Genomic DNA, 23,288 nt, shown 5'->3' with positions numbered 1-23,288 from the left:
CATGGGTTTTAGATGGTGCTGTTGATCCCTTGGTGAATTGCTAGAATGCATCTTGTCAATTGTAAACACTACTGCTGCTCTGCTTTGGTAACAAGGGGAGTGAACGTTGAGAGTGGTGAATAAGGTTTAAGTCAAGCAGGATCCTTGGTCCTGTATGGTGTTGAGCTTCTTGAGTGTTACTGGAGCTGAACCCATCCTGGCAAGTATTCCATCACATTCCTGCCTTGTAGACAGTGAATAGGCTTTGAAGAGTCAGGAGGTGAGTTACTTGTCAGAGAATATCCAGTTTCTAGCCTGCTCTTGCAGTCACAGTATTTATATGACTTGTCCAACTCAGTTTCTGATCAATTACCAGGGGGAAGTGACAACGACCAGAGGGGCAGCCGAGACCCGGAAGCAGTTAGTGTAAGCTTACCTGGGTAGGTTTTTTCCCCCTTTAAAAGCGCGAAGGAGAGGAACCCGAGGCACTACACGGGTAGTGCCTCCCACCCGCCCTCCTCCTCTAACCTGATAATAACACCTGTTTTGGTAAGTAAGTAAGTGCTGAATTTTGCTTGTTGTATTCTTTAGACCCAGTTTTTTTTAAAATAAAAGTTAGCTTTAGAGGGATGGCAGTGAAGGCAGTGCAATGTTCCTCCTGCAACATGTATGAGGTGAGGGATGCCATCGACGTCCCTGCCGATTACACTTGCAGGAAGTGCACCCATCTCCAGCTCCTCCAAGACCGTGTTAGGGAACTGGAGCTGGAGTTGGATGAACTTCGGATCATTCGGGAGGCAGAGGGGGTCATAGATCAGAGTTATAGGGAAGTAGTAACTCCAAAGATGGCAGAGAGATGGGTGGAAGCACTGTAGCTTTCGGAGCGTCGTTCCTTCATCAGGTGATTGTGGAGGACTCAATCCTAACACACAGAATTTATAGCAAAAATTTACTCTGTAAAACTCTGTTAATTCACTTTTTAGATTAGAATCAATCTAAACAACATGGCACAGACAGAGAACACAGGGGGCCAACACCTTCAACATATTGTCTAGCTATCACCCAATGTTACAGCTAACCTGAGAATGCAACTTTTTTTAAAAAAAAGGTTTTGTGATTTATACATGAAAGAAGTGAAACTATCATGGTATTCAAACAGATGAAGACTTAACAGACAATCAATTTTTCAATGTATAATTTCAGTTACATCACACTGTAAATTTTTGCTATAAATTCTGTGTGTTAGGATTGAGTCCTCCACAATCACCTGATGAAGGAGCGACGCTCCGAAAGCTACTGTGCTTCCAATTAAACCTGTTGGATTATAACCTGGTGTTGTGTGATTTTTAACTTTGTACACCCCAGTCCAACACTGGCATCTCCAAATCATGACTTCCATTTTTAATACCATTTGGTACTGAGGCTGGTGAGGGCACAGGATGTACTCTGGGTTGGAGACTTTGATGTCAAGTAGAACATAAGAACTAGGAGCAGGAGTAGGCTGTCTGACCCTTCAAGCCCACACCGCCATTCAATAACGTCATGGCTAATCTTCTCCATGGTCTCAGCTCCCTTAATATCCCTTAATTCCTTTATTTTTCAAAAAAGTATCTGTTAACTTAAAAAGTGATTACTGAAATAGCATCAACTATTTCCCTGGGCAGGGAATTCCATAGGTTAACAACCCTCTGGGTGAAGAAGTTCTTCTCAGTTCAGTTCTAAACCTGCTTCCTCTAATCTTGAAGCCATGCCCTCTTGTCCTAGTTTCACCTACCAGTGGAAACATCCTATCTCTTTCTATTTTATCAATTCCCTTCATAATTTAATATGTTTCTATAAGATACCCCCACATTCTTCTGAATTCCAATGGACATAATCCCAGTCTACTCAGCCTGTCCTCATAAGCCCACCCCCTCCACTCTGGAATCAATCTAGTGAATTCCCCCCCCCCCCCCCCAGTGCCAGTACTTTTCTTTTGTTCAGTATGTTGAATGGCACTATCACTGTGCACTATCATTGGGATGGACTTGGAACAGATTTAAATTTAATTTTTAAGGATGTAACTAGTAGAGTTGAGAGTAGGGTTTACGTGGACTTCCAGAAGGCATTTGATAAGGTCCCACTAAGGGATTAGCATGTAAAATTAAAGTGCATGAGAATGGGGTTAATGTACTGACATAGTTACAGAATTGTTTGGCTATCAAGAAACGAAAAGTAGGAATAAACGGGTAGTTTTCCAAGTGGCAAGCAAGTGACTAGTGGAGTATCACAGGGATCAGCGCTTAGAGCACAGCTATTCACAATCTATATTAATGATTTTAATGAGGGAACTAAATAATATCCCCAAGTTTTCAGAAGACCGTAGCTGGGTGGGAGGGTGAACTGCGAGGAGATTACGGAGATGATTCACTGTGATTTGAAGAAGTTGAGTGAGTGGGCAAAAGCATGACAGATGTGGTATAACGTGGATATATGTGAGTATATCCATTTTGGTAGCAAAAACAGGAAGGCAGATTGTTACCTGAATAACAGCAGGTTGGGAAAGGGAGAGGTGCAATGAGACCAGGATGCCCTTATATACTAGTTGCTGAAAGTAAACATGCAGGTGCAGCAGGAAATCAAGAAGACAATTGGTGTCTTGGCATTCAAAGAAACAAGGTTTGAGTACAGGAGCAGGCATGCCTTGCTGCACTTTGCAGGGCCTTGGTGAGACCCCCACCTGGAGTATTGTGTGCAGGTTTGGTCTCCATAGAGCCTAGAGGTCTAAAGCACATAAAAAGGCCCTTCAAGTCTGTGCCAAAGACAAGCCCCTAAGTATTTGAATCCAATTTTCTAGCTCTCAACCCATAGCCTTGTATACCTTGGCATCCTAATGCAAGTGTAAATAATACTTGAAGATTGAGGGCTTCTGCCTCTACCAGTCAGAAAGTTCCAGATTCCCACCACCCAATGGATGGAAAAAAAAAGCTTTCCTCACATCCCCTCTAAACCTTCCTGCCCTTTCTTGGTGTAGAGTGGGGAGAGGCACTTAATTCAAAACAAATCCAAATGACCTTTTATATCCAGCAAAGGACTGAAATTAATCAAACGTAATCCTCGCAGAAGTTGTGCATGAAAATTGTTGTAACTCTCCAAACTTGTCTCTTCGTCATGCACAATTTTCCACTTTTATTTGTGATTACCTAGCTTAACAGTCTGGGGTATTGGGATGTAATTTTGAAAACTTTGTGTCTGTTCTTAAATCTTGCCTCCTTCATTTGAACAACACAATTGTATAACTCCAATCTGACTTTGAGTTTAATGATCAGTTGAGATTTGAAATAATATTGTGATATATTAAAACATTGGTAGCATGAATTTGCACAATAGTATTTTGTTTTGGAACCTATTTCCTGTCATTATAGCCATGGGATCTTTTATCTCTAAATGCCCCAGAATTTCATGTTGCAGTTGTATAAGACTCTGGTGCGGCCGCATCTGGAATATTGTGTGCATTTTTGGTCGCCATACTATAGGAAGGATGTGGAGGCACTGGAACGGGTGCAGAGGAGGTTTATCAGGATGTTGCCTGGTATGGAAGGAAGATCGTATGAGGAAAGATTGAGACACTTGGGGCTGTTTTCATTAGAGAAAAGAAGTTTTAGGGGTGACTTGATTGAGGTGTACAAGATGATTAGGGGGTTAGATAGGGTTGACAGTGTGAACCTTTTCCCGCGTATGGAGTCGGGTATTACAAGGGGGCATAGCTTTAAATTAAGTGGGGTAGATATAGGACTGAAGTTAGGGGTAGGTTCTTCACTCAGTGAGTCGTAAGTTCATGGAATGCCCTGCCAGTAGCAGTGGTGGACTCTCCCTCTTTATGGGCATTTAAGCGGGCATTGGATAGGCATATGGAGGATAGTGGGTTAGTATAGGTTAGGTGGGCTTGGATCGGCGCAACATCGAGGGCCAAAGGGCCTGTACTGCGCTGTATTCTTCTATGTTCTATGTTCTATAATTATAATTCTCGAGAAATTTACTGGGGCTTCAGCAATAACAGTTATTGCACATGTGAAGGTGGTATGATTCTTTGCTTCTTTAAAATGGAACTTAGAGTCATAGAGTCGTACAGCACAGAGACAGACCCTTTGGCCCAAACTGGTCCATGCTGACCAAAATGTCCATCCACGCCAATCCCATTTCCCTACACTTGGCCCATATCCTTCTAATCCTTTCCTATCCATGTATTTGTCCAGATGCCTTTTAAATGTTGTTAATGTACCCGCCTCAACCAATTCAGCTTGCAGCTTATTCCATATGTACCACCCTCTGTGTAAAAAAGTTGTCCCTCAAATTCCTTTTTATTCTTTATCCTCTACCCTTAAATTGATGTCCTCTAGTCCTCGGTTCCCTGACCCTGGGATAAAGACTGAGTGCATTCACCCTATTTATGCCTCTCATGATCTTATACACTTCTATAAGATCCCCTCTCCATCTCCTACACTCTAAAGATAAAATTCCAAGCTAGTCCAATCTCTCCCAATAGCTCAGGCTGTTGAGTTCTGTCAACATCCTTGTAAATTTCTTCTGCGCTCTTTCAAGATTAATAACATCCTTCCTATACCAAGGTGACCAAAAGTGAACATTGGAAGTTGGGCAATATCCCAATTGCAGATGGGGTTCCAACTCTGGGGAAGATGAAAATAAGCTTGTTCACAACCATAATTGCAGATCGATACAGAAAAGCATTAGCAATTGCTTCAGCTTGATGGATAAATATTCATTGAATGTTCAACAGACTATCATGGTGCAGTAAACCAACAGAAAATCTTTGTGTTAATCAATTGCCTGGAGAAACAAAAATGCTGGAGACCTGCTTCCAGTTATCATAACTCTATTCAGAAATTGAAGACAAATACAGAGGAAGACTGTGTTGAAGCGAACGAACCAAAGCAGAATCAACCAGTCACATTGGCTCCTGAAAATCAAGGTCCGAGATGCAGTAGGGATGCCACAAAAATTGCTAAGGGCAATCTTGAGTGTGTGTATCGGCCACAAGCTTGTAAAAATTCACTAAGCTTTAAGGGCAAAGATAGCAGCAATTCTGATTGCTGTATGTACTCATGTTAAAGTCGATCTGTGTAAAGATTGACCCTACTTTTGGCCAAAGCATCTTGTATTTTCCATATATCTTGGGTAAAAGTTGACCTTTTTATATCACATTTTAAACTTCTTACAAAGGAAACTGCATGATCCCATTCACCCACTTAAACAAAATCACATTTATTCATTCATATCGGTAACTCTACTCATCGTTTTTTATTTACAACATTGCGCCTCTATTGATTCATTCATAACTCTACGTAGTCCACTTCATTTGCTATAGCACGTTTTAATTAATTCATTCATTCAGACCGGTACTAAGTCTATCGGTACTTATTGCATATTGTTCACTACACATCCAAAGTTAATATCATAAAAAAGTTAATCATTTTAATTGTGCCATTATATCTGAATAAAACTGAGATATATTAGCTACATGTATCTTTAATTCTTTGACAAATTTGTTAATGTTTTTGAGGTTTATTATATATGAGAGCAAATGGGAGGGAAATGGAAGAATTTGGTGAGAAAGTTCAAGTTGCTTACACATTCGGAATTTAATAAATGTTTCATTTTAAGTGTGCTTTTTACCAGGCCGTGATGATATTGAACAGTATGATTTTGCAGGATTTCAATGAATCTTTGACATGTTAACTTTTTGTACTGGTATGTATAAATAAAATTCATTCTTGTTTCTCTTATCTGGTAATTCCCTTTACCATAATACATTGTGTTTTTCTTCTTTAGTTGAGCGATCAAATTGACTTCTGCTATATCATGGTATTTCGAACAGCAGTATGAATTTCAGCCCCTCAAAAGTAGTGCTTGTGCAATAGTCGATCCTATAAATTGAACCTTTAAAAATAGTCTAAAAAAATTTGACTTTTACACGAGTATATACGGTGACTGAATTCTGACAATCAGAGGCTTGGCTGCAAAAATAGTTGCAAGTGAGGTGTGGAAAATGTGCTTGAATTGTGATGATTCTCCACCAAGAAAGAAGACGCCCCTTCCCCACCTTGTCCTACAAGTAAGGTGGTTTGACCGAAACACACAAGCTCCCTCCAGTAGTTTAGAAAAATCAATTGCTGATGACTTCCATATCTGTTGGTCAGTCAATGTTTAAGTCCTTCATTTAATGCAGTACACTATTGAAAGTTGATTCCAAGGAAAAGGAGAAGATCTTCCTGGAAAATCTGAAGAAGAAGCAAGAACTTGTGTGGTGTGGGTATTAGTTTTGCCACTATTGATCTAAACCTGGATGTTGGTCCAGGTATTGCTTATATGGAAATGAAATGCTTCACCATCTGATGAACTGTGAATGGTGCATCAGATTTGAACAAGGATATTACTCTGAAGAACTAAGATAGATTCATTTTTTGTTAGGCAAGTGTATTAAGAGATATGGGTCAAAGGCAGCCATTTTGAGTTTGGCCACAATTTGTCTGTGATGCCATTGAATGGTGGAACAGGCTAAAGGGGCTGAATGGCCTACTCCTATTCCTGTGTCTGAGGGTCTTATTTTACAGTTCGTTCCTTCATTTTTCATGTTTTCCAGCCAACATTTAATTTGGTATGTCCATCATATGGATGTATTTGTGAAGGAGAGATCCTTCCTGTAATTCTGCTTTACTTAAACTTACTCCTGCTCTGTTATGAAATGAAAGTAGGAGGAGATAATGAAGAAACATACCTTACCAAAGACTAGTTTTTGTAAGAATCTCTTATTTACTTTACGTGAGTTACTTTATCTCTGAGTTATTGTACGTGAATATGACACAATTGCTGCGTATTTTAATTGTTTGAAAATCATTGACAATGCACTTAATCAAACATATCCAAAATGTTTAAAAATGCTTGTAGGCTGAGTGTAATTTATTTTATTATAGCTGTAATTTTCTTTCAGTGGTACCTATATATTTATGATTATTTTGTTTAGGAAACAAAGAGAAAGATTGGTAAACAAAGCTAAGGAAGTTTTCCAAACTTTGCTTGGACCAATTATACGTACCTATCTGCAACTGAAAAAGTTCAATAAAGCTTGTATGTCAGAAATGCCGTGGCGCAGCCAGCTGAATGTACTACTGGGTATTCTCTGCTTTAATTCATTCATGAAGTGTTATGACGAAGAGTGTTGGACTTCAAGAAGCATGAGCAGGTACCTTGGAATCAACAAATAAGTACTTCCACAATTTTCCACTCTGCATTTTTAATGTAAAGAATGATCTTGAAGTCAGTGGTAGCATTCCACATGGGTCAGCGGTTATGGGTTAGGATCCACTCTAGACAGTCCAAGTCAGCAGCGCTGAACATGATCTCTGAGAACTAATGTTGACTGAGATGCTCACATTTAGTGGGAATGTATCAGTGATCCTCTTCATAGCTAGTGGGTTCTTCTGTTGGGAAATGTGAATAAGCTAACCAAATGTTCTTATGTGGATCAAACTTTGTCCTGGGAATAATTCAGAACAGCATGACCTTGATCAGCTACAGAAATGGGCCAAGAAATGGCAAATGGAGTTTAATATAGATAAGTGTGACATCTTGAATTTTGGAAAGTCGAATCAAGGTAGGAGTTTCATGGTGAATGATAGGGCCTTGAGGATTGGCCTTAACAGAAGGACCTGGAAGTTCAGGTGCACAGTTCTCTGAAAGTGGAGTCACAGGTAGACAGGGTTTTTGGCCCACTAATCTTCATCATTCAGGGCATTCAGTATCAACGTTGGGAAGCTATGTTGCAGTTGTACACGACCTTGATAAGGCTGCACTTGGAGCATTGTGTTCAGTTTTGGTCATCTTGCTATAGGAAGTATGTTATTAAACTGGAAAGAGTGCAGAAGAAATTTACAAGAATGTTGCCAGGATTCAACTGTCTGAGGTTGGACAGGCTAGGACTTTTTCCTTGAGAGGGCAGGCAACTGAGTTGGGAGGGGGTGGTGGTGATCTTGTAGAAGTGTGTAAAGATCATGAGAGGCATAAATAGGATGAATGTACTCAGTCTTTTTCCCAGGGTTGGGGAATCGAGGACTAGAGGGCATCAGTTTAAGGTTAGAAGGCAAATAAAAAAGAGAACCTGAGGGGAAACCTTTTTACACAGAGGGTGGTATACATCTCGAGTGAGCTGCCAGCAAAAGTGGTTGAGGCGGGTACATTAACAACATTTAAAAGACATTTGGACAAATACATAGATAGGAAAGGATTAGAAGGATATGGCCCAGGTGCAGGGAAATGAGATTAGCGTTGATGGACATTTTGGTTGGCATGGACCAATTTGGGCCAAAGAGCCTGTCTCCCTGCTGTACGAGTCTATGACTTGAAGACTCTCACAGATTTGTTGGATATAAAACTGAAATGGGTCACATCATTTGCACTCAATTTAGAAAAGCAGAAAAATGTCTCATGTAAAAACAAGAATAAGGAAAAGTTAGATTTATTGAGTCAAGACAGGCAAAAATTTCAGATTTTTCAACTCGCACCTTGTAGATAGAAATTACAGGCAGTGTCTTCATAATCTGCCAAAGAATACGTCATTAGCTTCATAATCTGCAAAAGATTATGTTTCTTTTAATGTCATTAGCTAACAAGCAGCAATGAAAGTATGCTAGTCAATTTCTTTTGAGTTACATGATCGGACATAAATAATTGTTGTATCTAGGTAATTTGGAAGATGGTTAGACTGAGTTTAGAATTTCAAACATTACAGGGCTACAGTTTGTTATTGCAAGGCAAAATTGAAAATGGTAGTGGTTTCTATAGCATAATGGGAGATTTCAGGGGGAGTCGGGCAACATGCAACTTAACATAAAGTTGACCGAGGCAATAAGGGAAGTAGCTCTGCTTTTCCAGCTCCACAAGCTGTGCTGTAAATGTATCCGATGTTTCCGTAGAGTAACTAAATATAAGTAAAATGAAGACATTTGAGAATTTTAGTGACTGATGCACAGATTAAGATTGTGTTTTTCATCCAATTCTTCCCTCTAAGTGACTGCTTTAAAACTAGGGACGATCTGATTGAGGTTTCAATACTTTACAGATTTTACTCGCTTTTAAATTCAACCCATATTGGATTAAAAGGGTCCCCAGCTACTATCTCTTACTACTAACATTCCTTCTTGGTTGCCAGTTTGGCTATATGTTCTGGTAGCCCTTACACATGCCTGGCAGCATCTATGGAGAGCAAAACAGTGTTAATGAGTTGTATTTTCATCATGTAAGTTTACCTCTGCTAACTAGCAAGGTTTTCATCTGTTGGAGGCAGGGATGGCCTCCATCCAACATACATTTGTGGTGAAGGGTTTATGCCCGAAACGTTGATTCTCCTGCTCCTCGGATGCTGCCTGACCTGCTGTGCTTTCCCAGCACCGCACCCTCGACTCTGATATCCAGCATCTGCAGTCCTCGCTTTCTCCACCGTATCAGCCCCTCAATCCCACCTCAGACCCTTACCTCCCTCAACCTAATCACCCAGTATCCTGTATAAACTGAACTCATGATCCCTGTAATGACTTTTGTAAGTCTTTAAAAAGCCCAGAATTCGATCAAAATTGATAAAGTTACATTTTCCAGACAGCTTTGGTGACCATGAAAGAGGATATGCAGGTCATTGGACTCATCCACCGCCAAACCACAACAACGCGACGGTCGGAGGAGGAGCGTCTTATCTTCCGACTGGGAACCCTCCAACCACAGGGGATGAACTTGGACTTCACCAGTTTCTTCATCCCCCCTCCCCCCACCTTGTCTCAGCCGAATCCCTCCAGCCCGGCACCGCCTTCCTGACCTGCAGTCTTCTTCTTGACCTCTCCGCCTCCATCCTACTCCGACCTATCACCCTCACCTTGACCTCTTTCCACCTATCACATTTCCAACGACCCTCCTACAAGTCCCTCCTCCCTACCTTTTATCTTCTCCTGCTGAACACTCTCTGCTCATTCCTGAAGAAGGGCCTGTGTCCGAAACGTCGAATCTCCTGTTCCCTGGATGCTGCCTGACCTGCTGTGCTGTTCCAGCAATAAAGTTTCAACTTTGACCATGAAAGAGCCTCATTCTTCCACTGGTGGTGTGTGACCAGCTGGGTATACTAGATAATGTGCTTCCCTGAGCACCTGTGTCCAGCATCAGAAAGAGAAAGGCCCATAGGCAGACAACATCTTTGCCTTGTGCCCAAATCCACGAGCTACCCCCACTCACTGAGCAGGAAGCAGGTAGCAGGAAGTGTTAGTGGGACCTGTTACCAGGTATAGCGCGGTGAAGAAGGCATATGGCGAACTGGCTTTTATTGGTAGAGGAATTGAGTTCCGGAGTCCTGAGGTCATGTTGCAGTTGTATAAGACTCTGGTGCGGCCGCATCTGGAGTATTGTGTGCAGTTTTGGTCGCCATACTATAGGAAGGATGGGGAGGCACTGGCAAGGAGTGGGCATAGCTTTAAATTAAGGGGTGGTAGGTATAGGACAGATGTTAGGGGTAGATTCTTTACTCAGCGAGTCGTGAGTTCATGGAATGCCCTGCCAGTAGCAGTGGTGGACTCTCCCTATTTATGGGCATTTAAACGGGCATTGGATAGGCATATGGAGGATAGTGGGCTAGTGTAGGTTAGGTGGGCTTGGATCGGCGCACCATCGAGGGCCAAAGGGTCTGTACTGCGGTGTATTTTTTCTATGTTCTGTGTTCTATGTATGAAATGTAATGAGAAACTATTGGTGAGATCCTGTTGTTATGTTTGGCAGCATGACTATCTCCTTGATCTTGCTGTGTTCATCAGCTGTTTATAGTATTCCCTCAATTCTCTTTGCCTCTACGCAAATATTGACACTAGAATATCTTAACTGATATCTTAAAATAGAAATGAGACACTTTACTTGTATAATTTCAACTTTAATTTAAGATAATAATCGCCACTTGGAAAATCTGTGTCAGACCATGGCTTTGTTTAATTACTTGGTGAAACCCGTTCATTTTTTTCATTGGGTTTGTTTTCTTGCTAAAAGGTATATCCAATGGTAATAGATTTGAGTGACATTTTATAAGTTCACCAGAGTGGTTGGTAATTCTAAACAGACAATTCCCAGTTTTAGCTCATGCTCAGTCACAAACATGAGGTAGGAAGTTGAACAGCTAAGGCAGGTTGACATTTTGTTCCTGTTGCTTCTAGCTCCAATATGAAATCTTTTAATAATGTGACTATCTTGGCCTCTGGATCTGCTGATATTGGCTGACAATGGCAACATCAGATGGCCTCATTAATGTTAGTTAAAATGTAGTTGTGTCTCTGCAATGATATCATCAACCCTTCTGAATGCAGCACTGTTATGCTCGATCAATTAAACAAAGCCTTTTTATACTTTAGAAGAGCAATGGTAATTTAATTTATAAAGTGTATTGGTTGATATATCTGAGGCGATGGTCACTGAAATGAAGTGAAGGCCTCAGACAATGCCTGAGAAACATTTGTTAAAATGATATGCGATGCGTTGTGGAATATAGTTTGAGTGACTCCATCTGTCAATCTTTTATCCTGCCTATGCCGGTCTACATTTGCAGAAACCCTTTTGCACAGTGTTCTTTTCTCTTTAAGAAAAAGGATTTATTTTAATAAGGCTAATAATTTCACATTTATGAAAAAAAAATTCCACCTAAGTTCAAAATGCAAATTTTCACTCCTTTTTTAGATACTTCACGTTAAAGAAATTAATTTTACCTTTGACAGATTGTTTCTTTCCTTTTGTTTACAGATATTCCTTTTTGGACCCTGATATATTTACTGTACATAATTGTGGTGGCCTGCTCATAGAGACAGAGAGTGATGATACAGGAACAACGCAGCAAATTCCTGAAATCTCATTGCCCTCCCTCAAAAGAAATGAAAAACCATCAGAATCAGCACATGGCTGTAGGTTGCATTGCGTTTAAATAATAACCAGTTTGCTCAACATTCAATGAAATAAATATGTGCTTTCCTCTGCAAACCTGAAGTAAATGTTCCAGAATAATAAAGGTCAGCCATCACATATAAAGCACACCACCTCCAAATTTCCAAGCAAGTCATACACCATCCTGACTTGGAACAATATCACGTCCCTTCACTACAGCTGGATCCAAATTCTGGAACTCCCTTCTTATCAGCATTATGTGTGTTCCTATGTCACGCAAACTGCAGTGGTTCAAAAAATTGGATCACTACAACCTACTCAAGGGTAATTAGGAATGGAAAATAAACTCAGTTTATGCTCATGTCACATGACACCAGATTATATTCCAACAGGCTTATTTGAAATCACAAGCATTTGGAGCGCTGCTTCTTTGTCAGGTGAAGAACTACATGGAGTTTGAAAAAAGCACTCAATGCATTATATATTTGGAGTGGTGTCATTTAAAGTTGTACTGTGAAAAATCATGTTTCAGAAGTAGTTTAGAAACCTCAAATCTAGTTGCCTAATTGTAACAATACACATTAAAACATATAGAATTCTAAATCTGCTAATGATATTTCTGTCAATCATATTAATTTGTTGTATAATCTTTTAATGGAAGGGGATGATGGCATTTCTGACAGTACCGAAAGTGCCGTGCACACACCAGTGATGCAAGCAACAACTGATGAATCTGTTCACGCTGCAGAAGAACCAAACACGCCAAGTACTTGCAGCACTGTTATGCTCGATCAATTAAACAAAGCCTTTTTATACTTCAGAAGAGCAGTGGTAATTTAATTTATAAAGTGTATTGGTTGATATATCTGAGGCGATGGTCACTGAAATGAATACTAGTTTCAGAAGTCACTTTTCTCATGAAAATGTATATGATTACTTATGAAAATGATTCTGACTGACTAACAAGACCTCCAATTGCGAATAGGCATGGTTATTACCAATGGAGAATAATTATCTCGTTCATGTCCCATTAAAGAAATAATAGAGTGGTCACATGAGCACTCACGACTCAGCTTTGTAAAGAGTTTTTCTTGGCTTGTGTGTTAACTTTTCTGCTCATAGAATCATTGATAGATATTCGTTCTGCCACCCATCAGAAGAAGTGCACTGGCATCTTTGGTGAACTGCCTAATCTAAAGTTGAATCTTGCTTAAGATCATTTGTAATATTATTGGAAATAACTGGTTGCTGATTTAGATTAAACAAAATTGCTGGATGCTTTTTAAATTTTAGTTACCATCTGTGCACTTGGATGATGCCTGGATCATAAATTGATAATTGATTCTGTGAGGATTATTTCTGTTCTTTGTTGAGTCCTCCGTCATTGCATTTTGCAATCGCTGGCCACTGCTCAGGTTGGAGGATTTTGATGCCAGTGGAAGATACGAGCCACTGCTGACACCTCCAGTTCCTGAGCAAAGCTCAACTTGGAGATAATTACATGTCTCTGTCAAATACTTTGAGCCTTTATTCTTTTATTCATGCTGTCAGTACCTTCTTCATTACAAAGATACTCCTTTGAAATGGGTTATCCTATGGTAAAAAAGTGGAAGTTGAGACTCCAGAGAAAGAGGAGTAAATGAGGGTCATCTTCATGAGCTAACTTGCTTAATGAAATTTGAAGAATTCTATATATGGATATTCCCCCAAGTTTAAACAACATAATGACAATGCTTCCATTAACTTTTCAGAAATATAAAGGAAGGTTTTCTCTATACTTAAATTGGCCTCTTGGTTGTACCTTTCTACCATGCTTTATGCTTTGCAATTGGTGGTGGAGACAAATTAAATACTTATTCAAAAACAAATTTCTGGAGAAACTCAGCAGGTCTGGCAGCATTTTTTTTAGCAAAGGTATTAAGGGATATGAGCCAAAGATCGGTAGATAGAGTTAGGCCACAGAACAGCCATAATTTCATCAAGTGGCAGAACAGGCTCAAGGCCTGAATGGCCTATTCCTATTTCTATGTTCCTATCTATGGAGAGAAAGCAGAGTTAATGTATTTAGTGCAGTAAGAAGGGTCACTGGACTCGATACATTACATTAATTCGGTTCTTCTCCACAGATGCTGCCAGACCTGCTGAATTTCTCCAGCAATTTCAGTTTTTGTTTCAGATCTCTTCAGCATCTGCAGTTCATTATTTTGCTTAAATATTTATTCCTTTAATTAGACTTTGATAAATATCAGGAATGACAGTTGTGAGAAGCACTATCAGCACTTCAATGGTTTTGCAATTAATTGCCCATTTAAAGTAATTTACTGTATAGGAGGCCATTTGACCCATTGCATCTGCACCAGCTACCAAAAGAGCTACCCAGATTGTCCCATTCTTCAATCCTATCTCCATAACCATCTAAATTCATCAGTTTCAAACATATATCCAACTCTCTTTTGAAACCTCTTATAGAATCCTCCACCACTCTCTGAACAAAGTAGTTTTTTCTCACCTGTCCTAGCTCTCTTGCTGATAATCTTGAAGTTATGACCCCTAGCATTGCACAGAACAGAAATCCTAAAGTATTATTCTCTTTATAAAGAAATAAAAGCAAACTAGACAGATGCTGGGAATCTACTCCGTAGTTATTATAAAAAACAGTCTCATTAGGTGAAAATGACACTGCAATATGGAAACGTAGAAACAGAAGATAGGAGCAGGAGGAGGCCATTTGGCCTTTCGAGCCTGCTTTGCCATTCATCATGATCATGGCTAATTATCCAATTCAATCGCCTAATCCTGCTTTCTTCCCAAAACCTTTGGTCCCATTCACCCAAGTGCTATCCATAGCTGCCTCTTGAATACATTCAATGTTTTGGCATCAACTGTTTCCTGTGGTAATGAATTCTACAGGCTCACCACTCTTTGGGTGAAGAAATGTCTCCTCATCTTCATTCTTAATCATTCACCTCGAATCCTCAGACTGTGACCCCTGGTTCCAGACGCATCCACCACTGGTAACATCCTCCCGCATCTACCCTATCTAGTCCTGTTAGAATTTTGTAAGTCTCTATGAGATCCCTCTCACTCGTTCTGAACTCCAGTGAAAACCATCCTAATCCAGTCAATCTCTCCTCATAAATAATATTACTCTGATTACATTTTTAATTGAAAAGTTATTATGTAATTTTAGGTTCTTGCACATCGAGGAGGCCATTGGACAGCTTTGCAAAATACATGTCGACTTCTGTGGAACTGTGCACATCTTGTGATGGTGTACATTGGCAGTATTGACTCATCGAAATCTGACATTTTAACTACAAACAGAGTGAAGAATATCTTCTGTCTGCCATTCAACTTGGCTGCGCAGAATCTCATTGATATGATACTACAACTACAGAACACAGATAATATTATCAAGGTAATAGCATCACAATTAAATTAATGAGACTGAAATGTTTAGTTTAAGGTCAGGAAATTCCTGGGAGGTTTTGCTGCTCTATTTGTAGTAATGATGAAGATAGAAGAATTGTTGGCTCTTCTCTAGACCTGAGGAATTTGGAGAAACATTATGTCAGTGGAGTCCTGAAATTTAATGGGTGATCAGCTGAGAAGTGGCACTGGGAGTTGTTTACCCATGATTCCTGCACACTCTGAACTACTTTGACCTGTATTTAAAATTCACACATTTGCCTTTAAATCTCTCCATGGCATTTTCCCTTCCTAGTTCTGTAAGCCCCTTAAGATCTACAGTCCTGAGAAATACTTGCACGTCTCTAATTTTGGCCTTTGGGCAGTCCATGTATTCATTGCTCCACCATTGGCCACCTTGCCTTTGGAATCCTTTAACCCTCGAATTCGTCACTGCCTCTCCATCTCCCTTCTCGTCGAATTGCAATGTGAAAATATTTTCCTTTTAGCAAACATCAGTTTTGTCAATTCCATCTCCATGCTTTTACTGTGATGAATATGAATATCAAATATATTTAATGGTAGTTCAGTTCGTTTTCAGATAATGTAAATCTTTTTGAATATTTTTATGGAATGGCTAATTTTCTCTTTTTGTGTTTTCTTGAACAGTTTGTTGATCCAGATGGCATCTTTAGTGTTTCTAGCTGCGTAGGGGATATATCAGATGATCACGGTGGATTCAGTTTGAAATTTGAACAGCCATTTGATAATACAAATGTGGTTGACTTAAACTTAGTGTGCGCCATAACACTTTACTCTCTAGAATTGCTCTGTCATCAAAAAAAGTGGGAGTCCTTGGCCTACTTAGCCATGTACTTCAATGCAGTTACTCAGTGAGTGATAGTATAATTTCTGTCTCATTTTATCAGTGTTTTTGCTGATATGTTAATAGGAGAGATGAGTTTCAGTCAAATGAAACATGAAAATTTGCTATGAATTTGAAATCCATACAGAATGCAATCGATGTACAGCTACCAAATTCTTGTGGGTGCTAGTTTATCAAAGATGTAACATAATTTGTTGGCTTGACACCTGACACTTCGACGGAGGAGAAGCCCTGAATCTGTGCCTGCTGGCAATATAACCGACTTGGTGATTACCGGAGGTGGTCTTCTAATTGATGACCTCAAGCAAGCCATCCAATTAAGGGCAGCAAGTGAGCTCCTGATGCTGCCAGCCCAATCAGAGAGCAGGTTGCTTTGAACCCCCAACCAGGAGAAACAGGTGCTGCTGAAACATTTTCGAAACTTCAGCAAAATCACAACAAGGAGGTGCTCTGGAGAGTTAAATATAATGCAAAATGCAGGATGTCTTAGGTAGAAAACCCCATCAGTTGTAGGACAGATCTGACCAGGGGAATCACTGGGGACGTTAGGACTGCCTTACAGGCCCATGGCCCTTTTGTGAGGAATGGAGACTGAACGCCCTTTAGACTGCCTTAGGGAATGCTGTCTCTGTGATCATGGCTGACTCCCAATGAGGTGGAGGTAATGTTGCATTGCTATTGTTGTCTTTACCTCTCTTTAATTCAGTATATCACAACATTATTTTACTAATGCTGATTTTTTGCTTTGTCTGTTTACTAGTGAAAGGTACACTCAGAAAGTCACTCCCCTCTTAGTCTTTGCCCAGGGCCAACTTCAGCAAAGAATTCGGATGTCCAATGGGCCAGTGCCTCCACAGCCTCATTTTGTACGTGCAGAAATCAACTCAGGAACAATTGTAAGTACAGCGGTCTGTTTCATCCATTATTTTGAAGATCAGTTAAGAAGACATTTATTTCTTATATGCTAGATAGATTAAAAAATGCATGGAAAAGTGTGATGTAAGCTCATTGCTTGTTTTTGCAGCTGACATCAGACAAGAGGCTGAACAATTCGGCAGAATCAAACAAGTAAATTGAATGGCATTGCAGCACTGGTGTCAGCATTGTTCCTCCAACTTGTTTCACTTTTGCTCATAGCAAAAGCTGCTGAGTGGCTCTGCTCAGACCTGGGTCTCAAAAAAAGTATGCTGCTAATGTTTGGAAGCATGAGCTTGTAATTTCATGTTTAAAAACTCAGCAGGAGTAGAATTAGCTACAGGCATTCTGTCTGTACTGAAGCACAACAGCTGCAAATTACTTTGGTAATATACCTTGTATCCATTTATGTTCCGAGTCCCTTCCAGGAGTTGTTCCTACACCATTTGAATCACAACATTGTGGTATTCCCTCAGCAGCAAGAAAAGTGGAGAATGGGATGACCTTCCCACTCCAAGACCCATTCAGGCTCCTGTGGCCTAACAACTATTTTAGAGCCTCTTTCTGCTCCTGACATTGGGAAGTGGATCCTCTGCTGCACAGGGTAACCTCTGGTTGTAAACTGGTGGCTTTGCTGTGGGCTTATGGAAGTGCCCTCCTCTGACACAGTATCTAGGGCTGCCCCTGAGAAAAAACACATTCCTGGCTCTTGACAACACGATGTCACTGTGATCAACAAGGCTGGTATGAGGAGAGAATCCATGCCATTTTCTGGATGGGTACAGTCTTAGTAATGGTCATCCTTCCAGGATAAAAGCTGTAGGAATAGATCAGCTGCCAGTCTTCTGATCGGCCAGAGAGATTGAGGTGGGAAAACTTCAGTAAGGAGCTCCAGTCAGGTCCCCAACGTGTTCACTGCTTCCAGCTCCTAGGGGTCAGTTTGCAAGAGCAGTAGGGAACCCATGGGTCTGTTGAGAAACCAAATGAGGTATTTTGAAAAGTAATTAAGAATCTTTTAAAACATGGAATATTTCCAGTGAAAAGTGTCCTTGAGTCATACAATTTGAGAAAGAATGTCAATTCAACTTCGTCATTGCAGAAGATGTAGTACAAATCAATTTTTATTCAATATACCTTCTTTACCACATTTGCCATTACAGTTTTTTATATATAAAATTTTGTGGAAAATATTCTTGTGGAATCCCTGTTTGCCAACCCCTTGGAGTTGCCCAGGAGTGGAATTAAACCAGAGTCCTTGCTACTGTGAGGCAGCAGTGCAAATCATTGCTTTTCCTGTTATATAATAGTATTGGGTAAAGGACATAGAATTTTGAAGCTTGTAGATAAAACATGAAAACACTAAGTATTGACCATTATAGTAGCAGACTTCAAGAGCACATAAAATGGTGAAATGGGCAGACAAGCAGTGATACTTTGTGGAGAAATATTATGGAGAGGTAGTTTTGAAGGGGGTAAAAGTCCAGAGTGACATAGGGACAGGAGTAATGACCAATGTCACTATTATTGAAAATTTAACTGAACTGAAATGAAACGTCAGAAGAGTATTGTTGGTTCTATTTGTGTGAAGAACTTCCAGTTTTTTCAGCTGTTCAGACTTGTTTGAGGATATATTTTGTATTTAGCAGCTGTGAAGAATTTGCACGTTTTATAATTTTTTAAAAAATTCCCAGATACAAATAGCAAATCTGACTAGCACTGAATTCTCTGAAATTCCCACATTTGTAAAAGGTGAAGTTCACCTCAACCAAATAGGTTCAGTTTTCATGTGAAGAACTTCAATCAATCATCATCCACCACACTAATAGTCTGTTCACTTCCACTATACAGGGTAAAGTATCACCTCCTGAAAGCTAACCTCGGTCTTCACTTACACCCAACTTAAAATTGTTACCCTGGCTTTTCCCAACATATCCAATTGGGGTAAACTGCTAACTGGCATGTAAATCTATTGCTTTATTAATTTTTTTAAACCTCAATGAGACCTTTAGTCCACACCTCTCTAAACTGTAGAATTCCAACTGTTTTAGCCTATCTTGATAAATAAGGTGCTTTGTTCTGGGAATTCATCTAATACCCCTCTTTTGACCCTTTCCAGCCCTCAACATAGTCCATTTTGTGAGGAATTTACACTGGACACAAAATTCCAAGTGGGGGCTGACCAAGGCCTTCTACTTGGAAAAGGAAGTACACCTCATCTTACAAACACATAAATGTATTCTTGTTTAGAGAACCTTTAAAGATGTTTGCATTACAATTGCTAGGTCTCTTTCCTTACCTTCCTTTGGTGCATTTCCCTGAGGAATGTAGGGCATTCTCCCTTCTCTCATGCATAAATAACACTGCCTTGAGTTAAATTAAACACCTTTCCCACTGGCGAACCCAGTCTCCCTATATATTAAAATCCAGTTGAGCAGTCTGTTGTTCTAAAATAACTGGTCAATTGGAAAAAGGCTAGAGAATTAGCTGAGATAGGTCAAACTGTTGACCTTGCCATGATCTATGATTTTTGCAAAATCGAGTCTGGATGTTTATACCAGCTTCAGTGCACAATCTGAAGCCACCAGAAATAAATTGGGAAATTCCAGAAAATGATTTCAACCTCTTTATTTAGTGATCAATCATATAAAAACAAACATTTTGTACAATTATTTTCAGATAAATTCCAGAAACTTTATAGAAACACAGTTGATAGTTACAACAGCTGAAGGCAACACTGATACTATTGATCTTCATAGAAGAAATATGCAGTCAGGTAAGAACATTAACAATTGTATTACATATATAATTTAGCAGCTACTGGACATTTTGAAGTTATTCTAAGTATTCAGCAGTTCACAGAATTTACAATTTTATTGCAATTTTCTGCATGCTTGAATCAATTCCATTGATTATTGTCTAATCTAGATTTCATTTGGGGAGTATAGTTTCTAATGCAACAATTTAATGTGCTGGTCATTCCATCCTCCTCCAATACCTGCCCTCCAATATATAGCTGTTTGGCAAAACCTTCACGTCTAGTTCCATTCCTATCCAATAAGTTATGTCCAAGAAACTTATGCAGTTGTAACAGTTCCCACTATGGCATTGTTACCTCTGGGATTTGCCCAAGAATCTATTCCCTGCTCCTTCCGATTTCACATCTATCTTATGTTCTAACAAGTCATGTGGTGCAAGAATAGAACTTGTATCTTGTCTTTAACTAAAAAAGTTATCAGTGTTATAAAAGATCTATGTAGCAAAAGTACACGTCCAAATCTAACGAACTGAGTTTCAGATTATCTCTGTATATAGTATTCTTTATATAGAATTCCCAGTTAATGCTCGTCACCACAGAATCAAATGATAGAATGGTTACAGCAGGAGAGAATATTACTCGGAAAGTCAAACTTTCCTGAAGTTTCTCGATGCCCTGCAATTGTTTTCTCTTCAGATGCTTATCCAATCTTTTTATAGGAACTGTAACTAAATTTGCTTTCATCAGATTCTCCCACCACGATCACGTCCTAATTGTTCACTGGTAAGTATTTTTCCACATGACTCTGGTTCTTTTACCAATTGCTGTTCTCTGATACTTGATCCTTCTACCAATGGCAACAGTTTCTCCCAATCTACTCTGTCAAGACCTCACCTGATTTTGACCATTTTCCTTTAAAAGTGAACACAACCACAGGTGAGGTGTTGGAAGACCAGAGGTTGGGTAACATGGTGCCATTATTTAAGAAAGGTGGTAAGGAAAAGCCAGGGAATTGTAGACTGGTGATCCGGATATCAGTGGTAGGCAAATTGTTGGAGTGGATTCTGAGGGACAAGATTTACATGTATTTGGAAGGGCAAGGACTGATCAGAGATAGTCAATATGGCTTTGTGCATGTGAACTACTGACTCACTAACTTGTCTGAGTTTTTTTGAAGAGGATTGATGAAGGTAGACAGGTGGATGTGCTCTTTATGGACTTCAGTAAAGCATTAGACAAGGTTCTGCGTGGTAGACTGCTTAACAAGGTTAGATCATGTGGAATACAGGGAAAATTAGCCATTTGGATACAGGACTGGCTTGAAGGTAGGAGACAGAGGGTGGTGGTGGAGGATTGCTTTTGGACTGGAGGCCCTGTGACCAGTGGTGTGTGGCATGTATAGGTGCTGCGTCCACTGCTTTTTGTCATTGATTTGGATGTGAATATAGGAGGTATGGTTAGTTACTTTGCAGATGACACCAAAATTGGAGGTGTACTGGACAACAAAGAAGGTTACCTCAGAGTACAATGGTACCTTGATCAGATAGGCCAATGGGCTGAGGAGTGGCAGATGGAGTTTAATTTAGACAAATGTGAGGTGTTGCATTTTGGTAAGGCAAATCCAGGCAGGACTTATACAATTAAGGGTCCTGGAGAGTTTTACTGAACAAAGCAACCAAACAGAGCAGGTTAATAGTACTTTGAAAGTGGAGTTGCAGGTAGATAGGATAGTGAAGATGGCATTTGGTATGCTTGCCTGTGTTGGTCAGTGCATTGAATATAGGAGTTGGGAGGTCAGGTTGCAGCTGTACAGGACATTGGTTAAGCCACTTTTGGAATACTGCATTCATTTCTGATCTCCTTGCTATAGTAAAGATGTTGTGAAACTTGAAAGAGTTCAGAAAAGACTTACAAGGATGTTGCCAGAGTTGGAGAATTTCAGTGATACAGAGAGGCTGAATAGGCTGGGGCTATTTTCCCTGGAGCACTGGAGGCTGAGGGGTGACCTTATAGAAGTTTATAAAATCATGAACGGAATGGATAGGGTGAATAGACAAAGTCTTTTCATAAGACATAGGAGCAGAAATCAGGCCATTTGGCCCATAACTCTATTCTGCCATTTAATCATGCTGATAGGCTTTTCAACCCCATTCCTGAAGAAGGGCTAATGCCCGAAATGTCGATTCTCCTGTTCCCTAGATGCTGGCTGGCCTGCTGCGCTTTTCCAGCAACACATTTTCCCTGGAACGTCTGATTCCCTTGGCAATCAAGAACATATCTCGATGTTTTAAATGTACTCAACGACCTGGCTTCCACATCTTTCTGTGGCAATGAATTCCACAGATTCACCCCTCTCTGGCGAAAGAAGTTTCTCCTTATCTCCATTCTAAAAGGTATTCCCATTACTCTAAGGCTGTGACCTCGGGTCTTTGTCTCTCCTGCCAATGGAAACATCTTCCCAATGTCCATTCTGTCCAGGCTGTTCAGTATTCTGTCAGTTTCAGTTAGATCCCTCCTCATCCTTCTAAACTCCACTGGGTACAGCCGAAAGTTCTCAAACGTTCCTCTATGTTAAGCCTTTCATTTCTGGTATCATTCTCCTCTGGACCTTCCCCACGCCAGTACATCCTTCCTGAGGTATGGAGCCCAAAATTGTTCAAAATACTCTAAATGTGGTTTGACCAGAGCTTTATAAAGCTTCAGAAGTACATCCCTGCTTTTATATTCTAGTCCTTGTGCGATGAAAAACAACATCGTCTTTGCCTTTGTAGTTATCAACTCAACCTGCAAGTTTTCCTTAAGAGAAACCTGGACAAGGACTTCCAAATCCCTTTGCGCTTCAGGTTTCTGAATTTTCTCTCCATTTTTGAAATAGTCTGTGCCTCTCTTCTTCCTGTCAAAGTGCATAACTTCATTTTCCCACATTGTATTCCATCTGCCACATTTTTGTCCAGTCTCATAGAACATAGAACAATACAGCACAGAACAGGTCCTTCGGCCCATGATGTTGTGCCGAACATTTGTCCTAGCTTAAGCACCTATCCATGGACCTATCGAATTGCCGCTTAAAGGTCACCAATGATTCTGACTCTGCCACTCCCACAGGCAGCGCATTCCATGCCCCCACCACTCTCTGGGTAAAGAACCTACCCCTGACATCCCCCCCCATATCTTCCACCCTTCACCTTAAATTTATGTCCCCTTGTAACACTCTGTTGTACCCGGGGAAAAAGTTTCTGACTGTCTACTCTATCTATGCCTCTGATCATCTTATAAACCTCTATCAAGTCACCCCTCATCCTTCACCATTCCAATGAGAAAAGGCCTAGCACTCTCAACCCATCCTCGTACGACCTATTCTCCATTCCAGGCAAAATCCTGGTAAATCTTCTC

At 40.2% G+C, this 23,288-nt stretch overlaps 1 protein-coding gene across 1 annotated transcript in view; it reads left to right on the top strand.

The window, feature by feature from the left end:
* The window catches only part of cfap54 (cilia and flagella associated protein 54), a 296,945-nt gene that overhangs the window by 240,302 nt on the left and 33,355 nt on the right, over positions 1-23,288 (top strand). The window contains exons 34-40 of the mRNA XM_043713181.1: positions 7,001-7,219; positions 11,794-11,951; positions 12,593-12,762; positions 15,122-15,349; positions 16,009-16,232; positions 16,986-17,121; positions 19,817-19,913. Coding sequence (XP_043569116.1) covers positions 7,001-7,219; positions 11,794-11,951; positions 12,593-12,762; positions 15,122-15,349; positions 16,009-16,232; positions 16,986-17,121; positions 19,817-19,913 — 1,232 coding nt within the window. The remainder of the gene's footprint in view (positions 1-7,000; positions 7,220-11,793; positions 11,952-12,592; positions 12,763-15,121; positions 15,350-16,008; positions 16,233-16,985; positions 17,122-19,816; positions 19,914-23,288) is intronic.

The sequence above is a fragment of the Chiloscyllium plagiosum genome, chromosome 23 (genome assembly GCF_004010195.1).
Source record: "Chiloscyllium plagiosum isolate BGI_BamShark_2017 chromosome 23, ASM401019v2, whole genome shotgun sequence".
Lineage (NCBI taxonomy): Eukaryota > Metazoa > Chordata > Chondrichthyes > Orectolobiformes > Hemiscylliidae > Chiloscyllium > Chiloscyllium plagiosum.
Note: the sequence above shows the minus strand (reverse complement) of the source record. Positions and strands in the feature narration are given on the sequence as shown.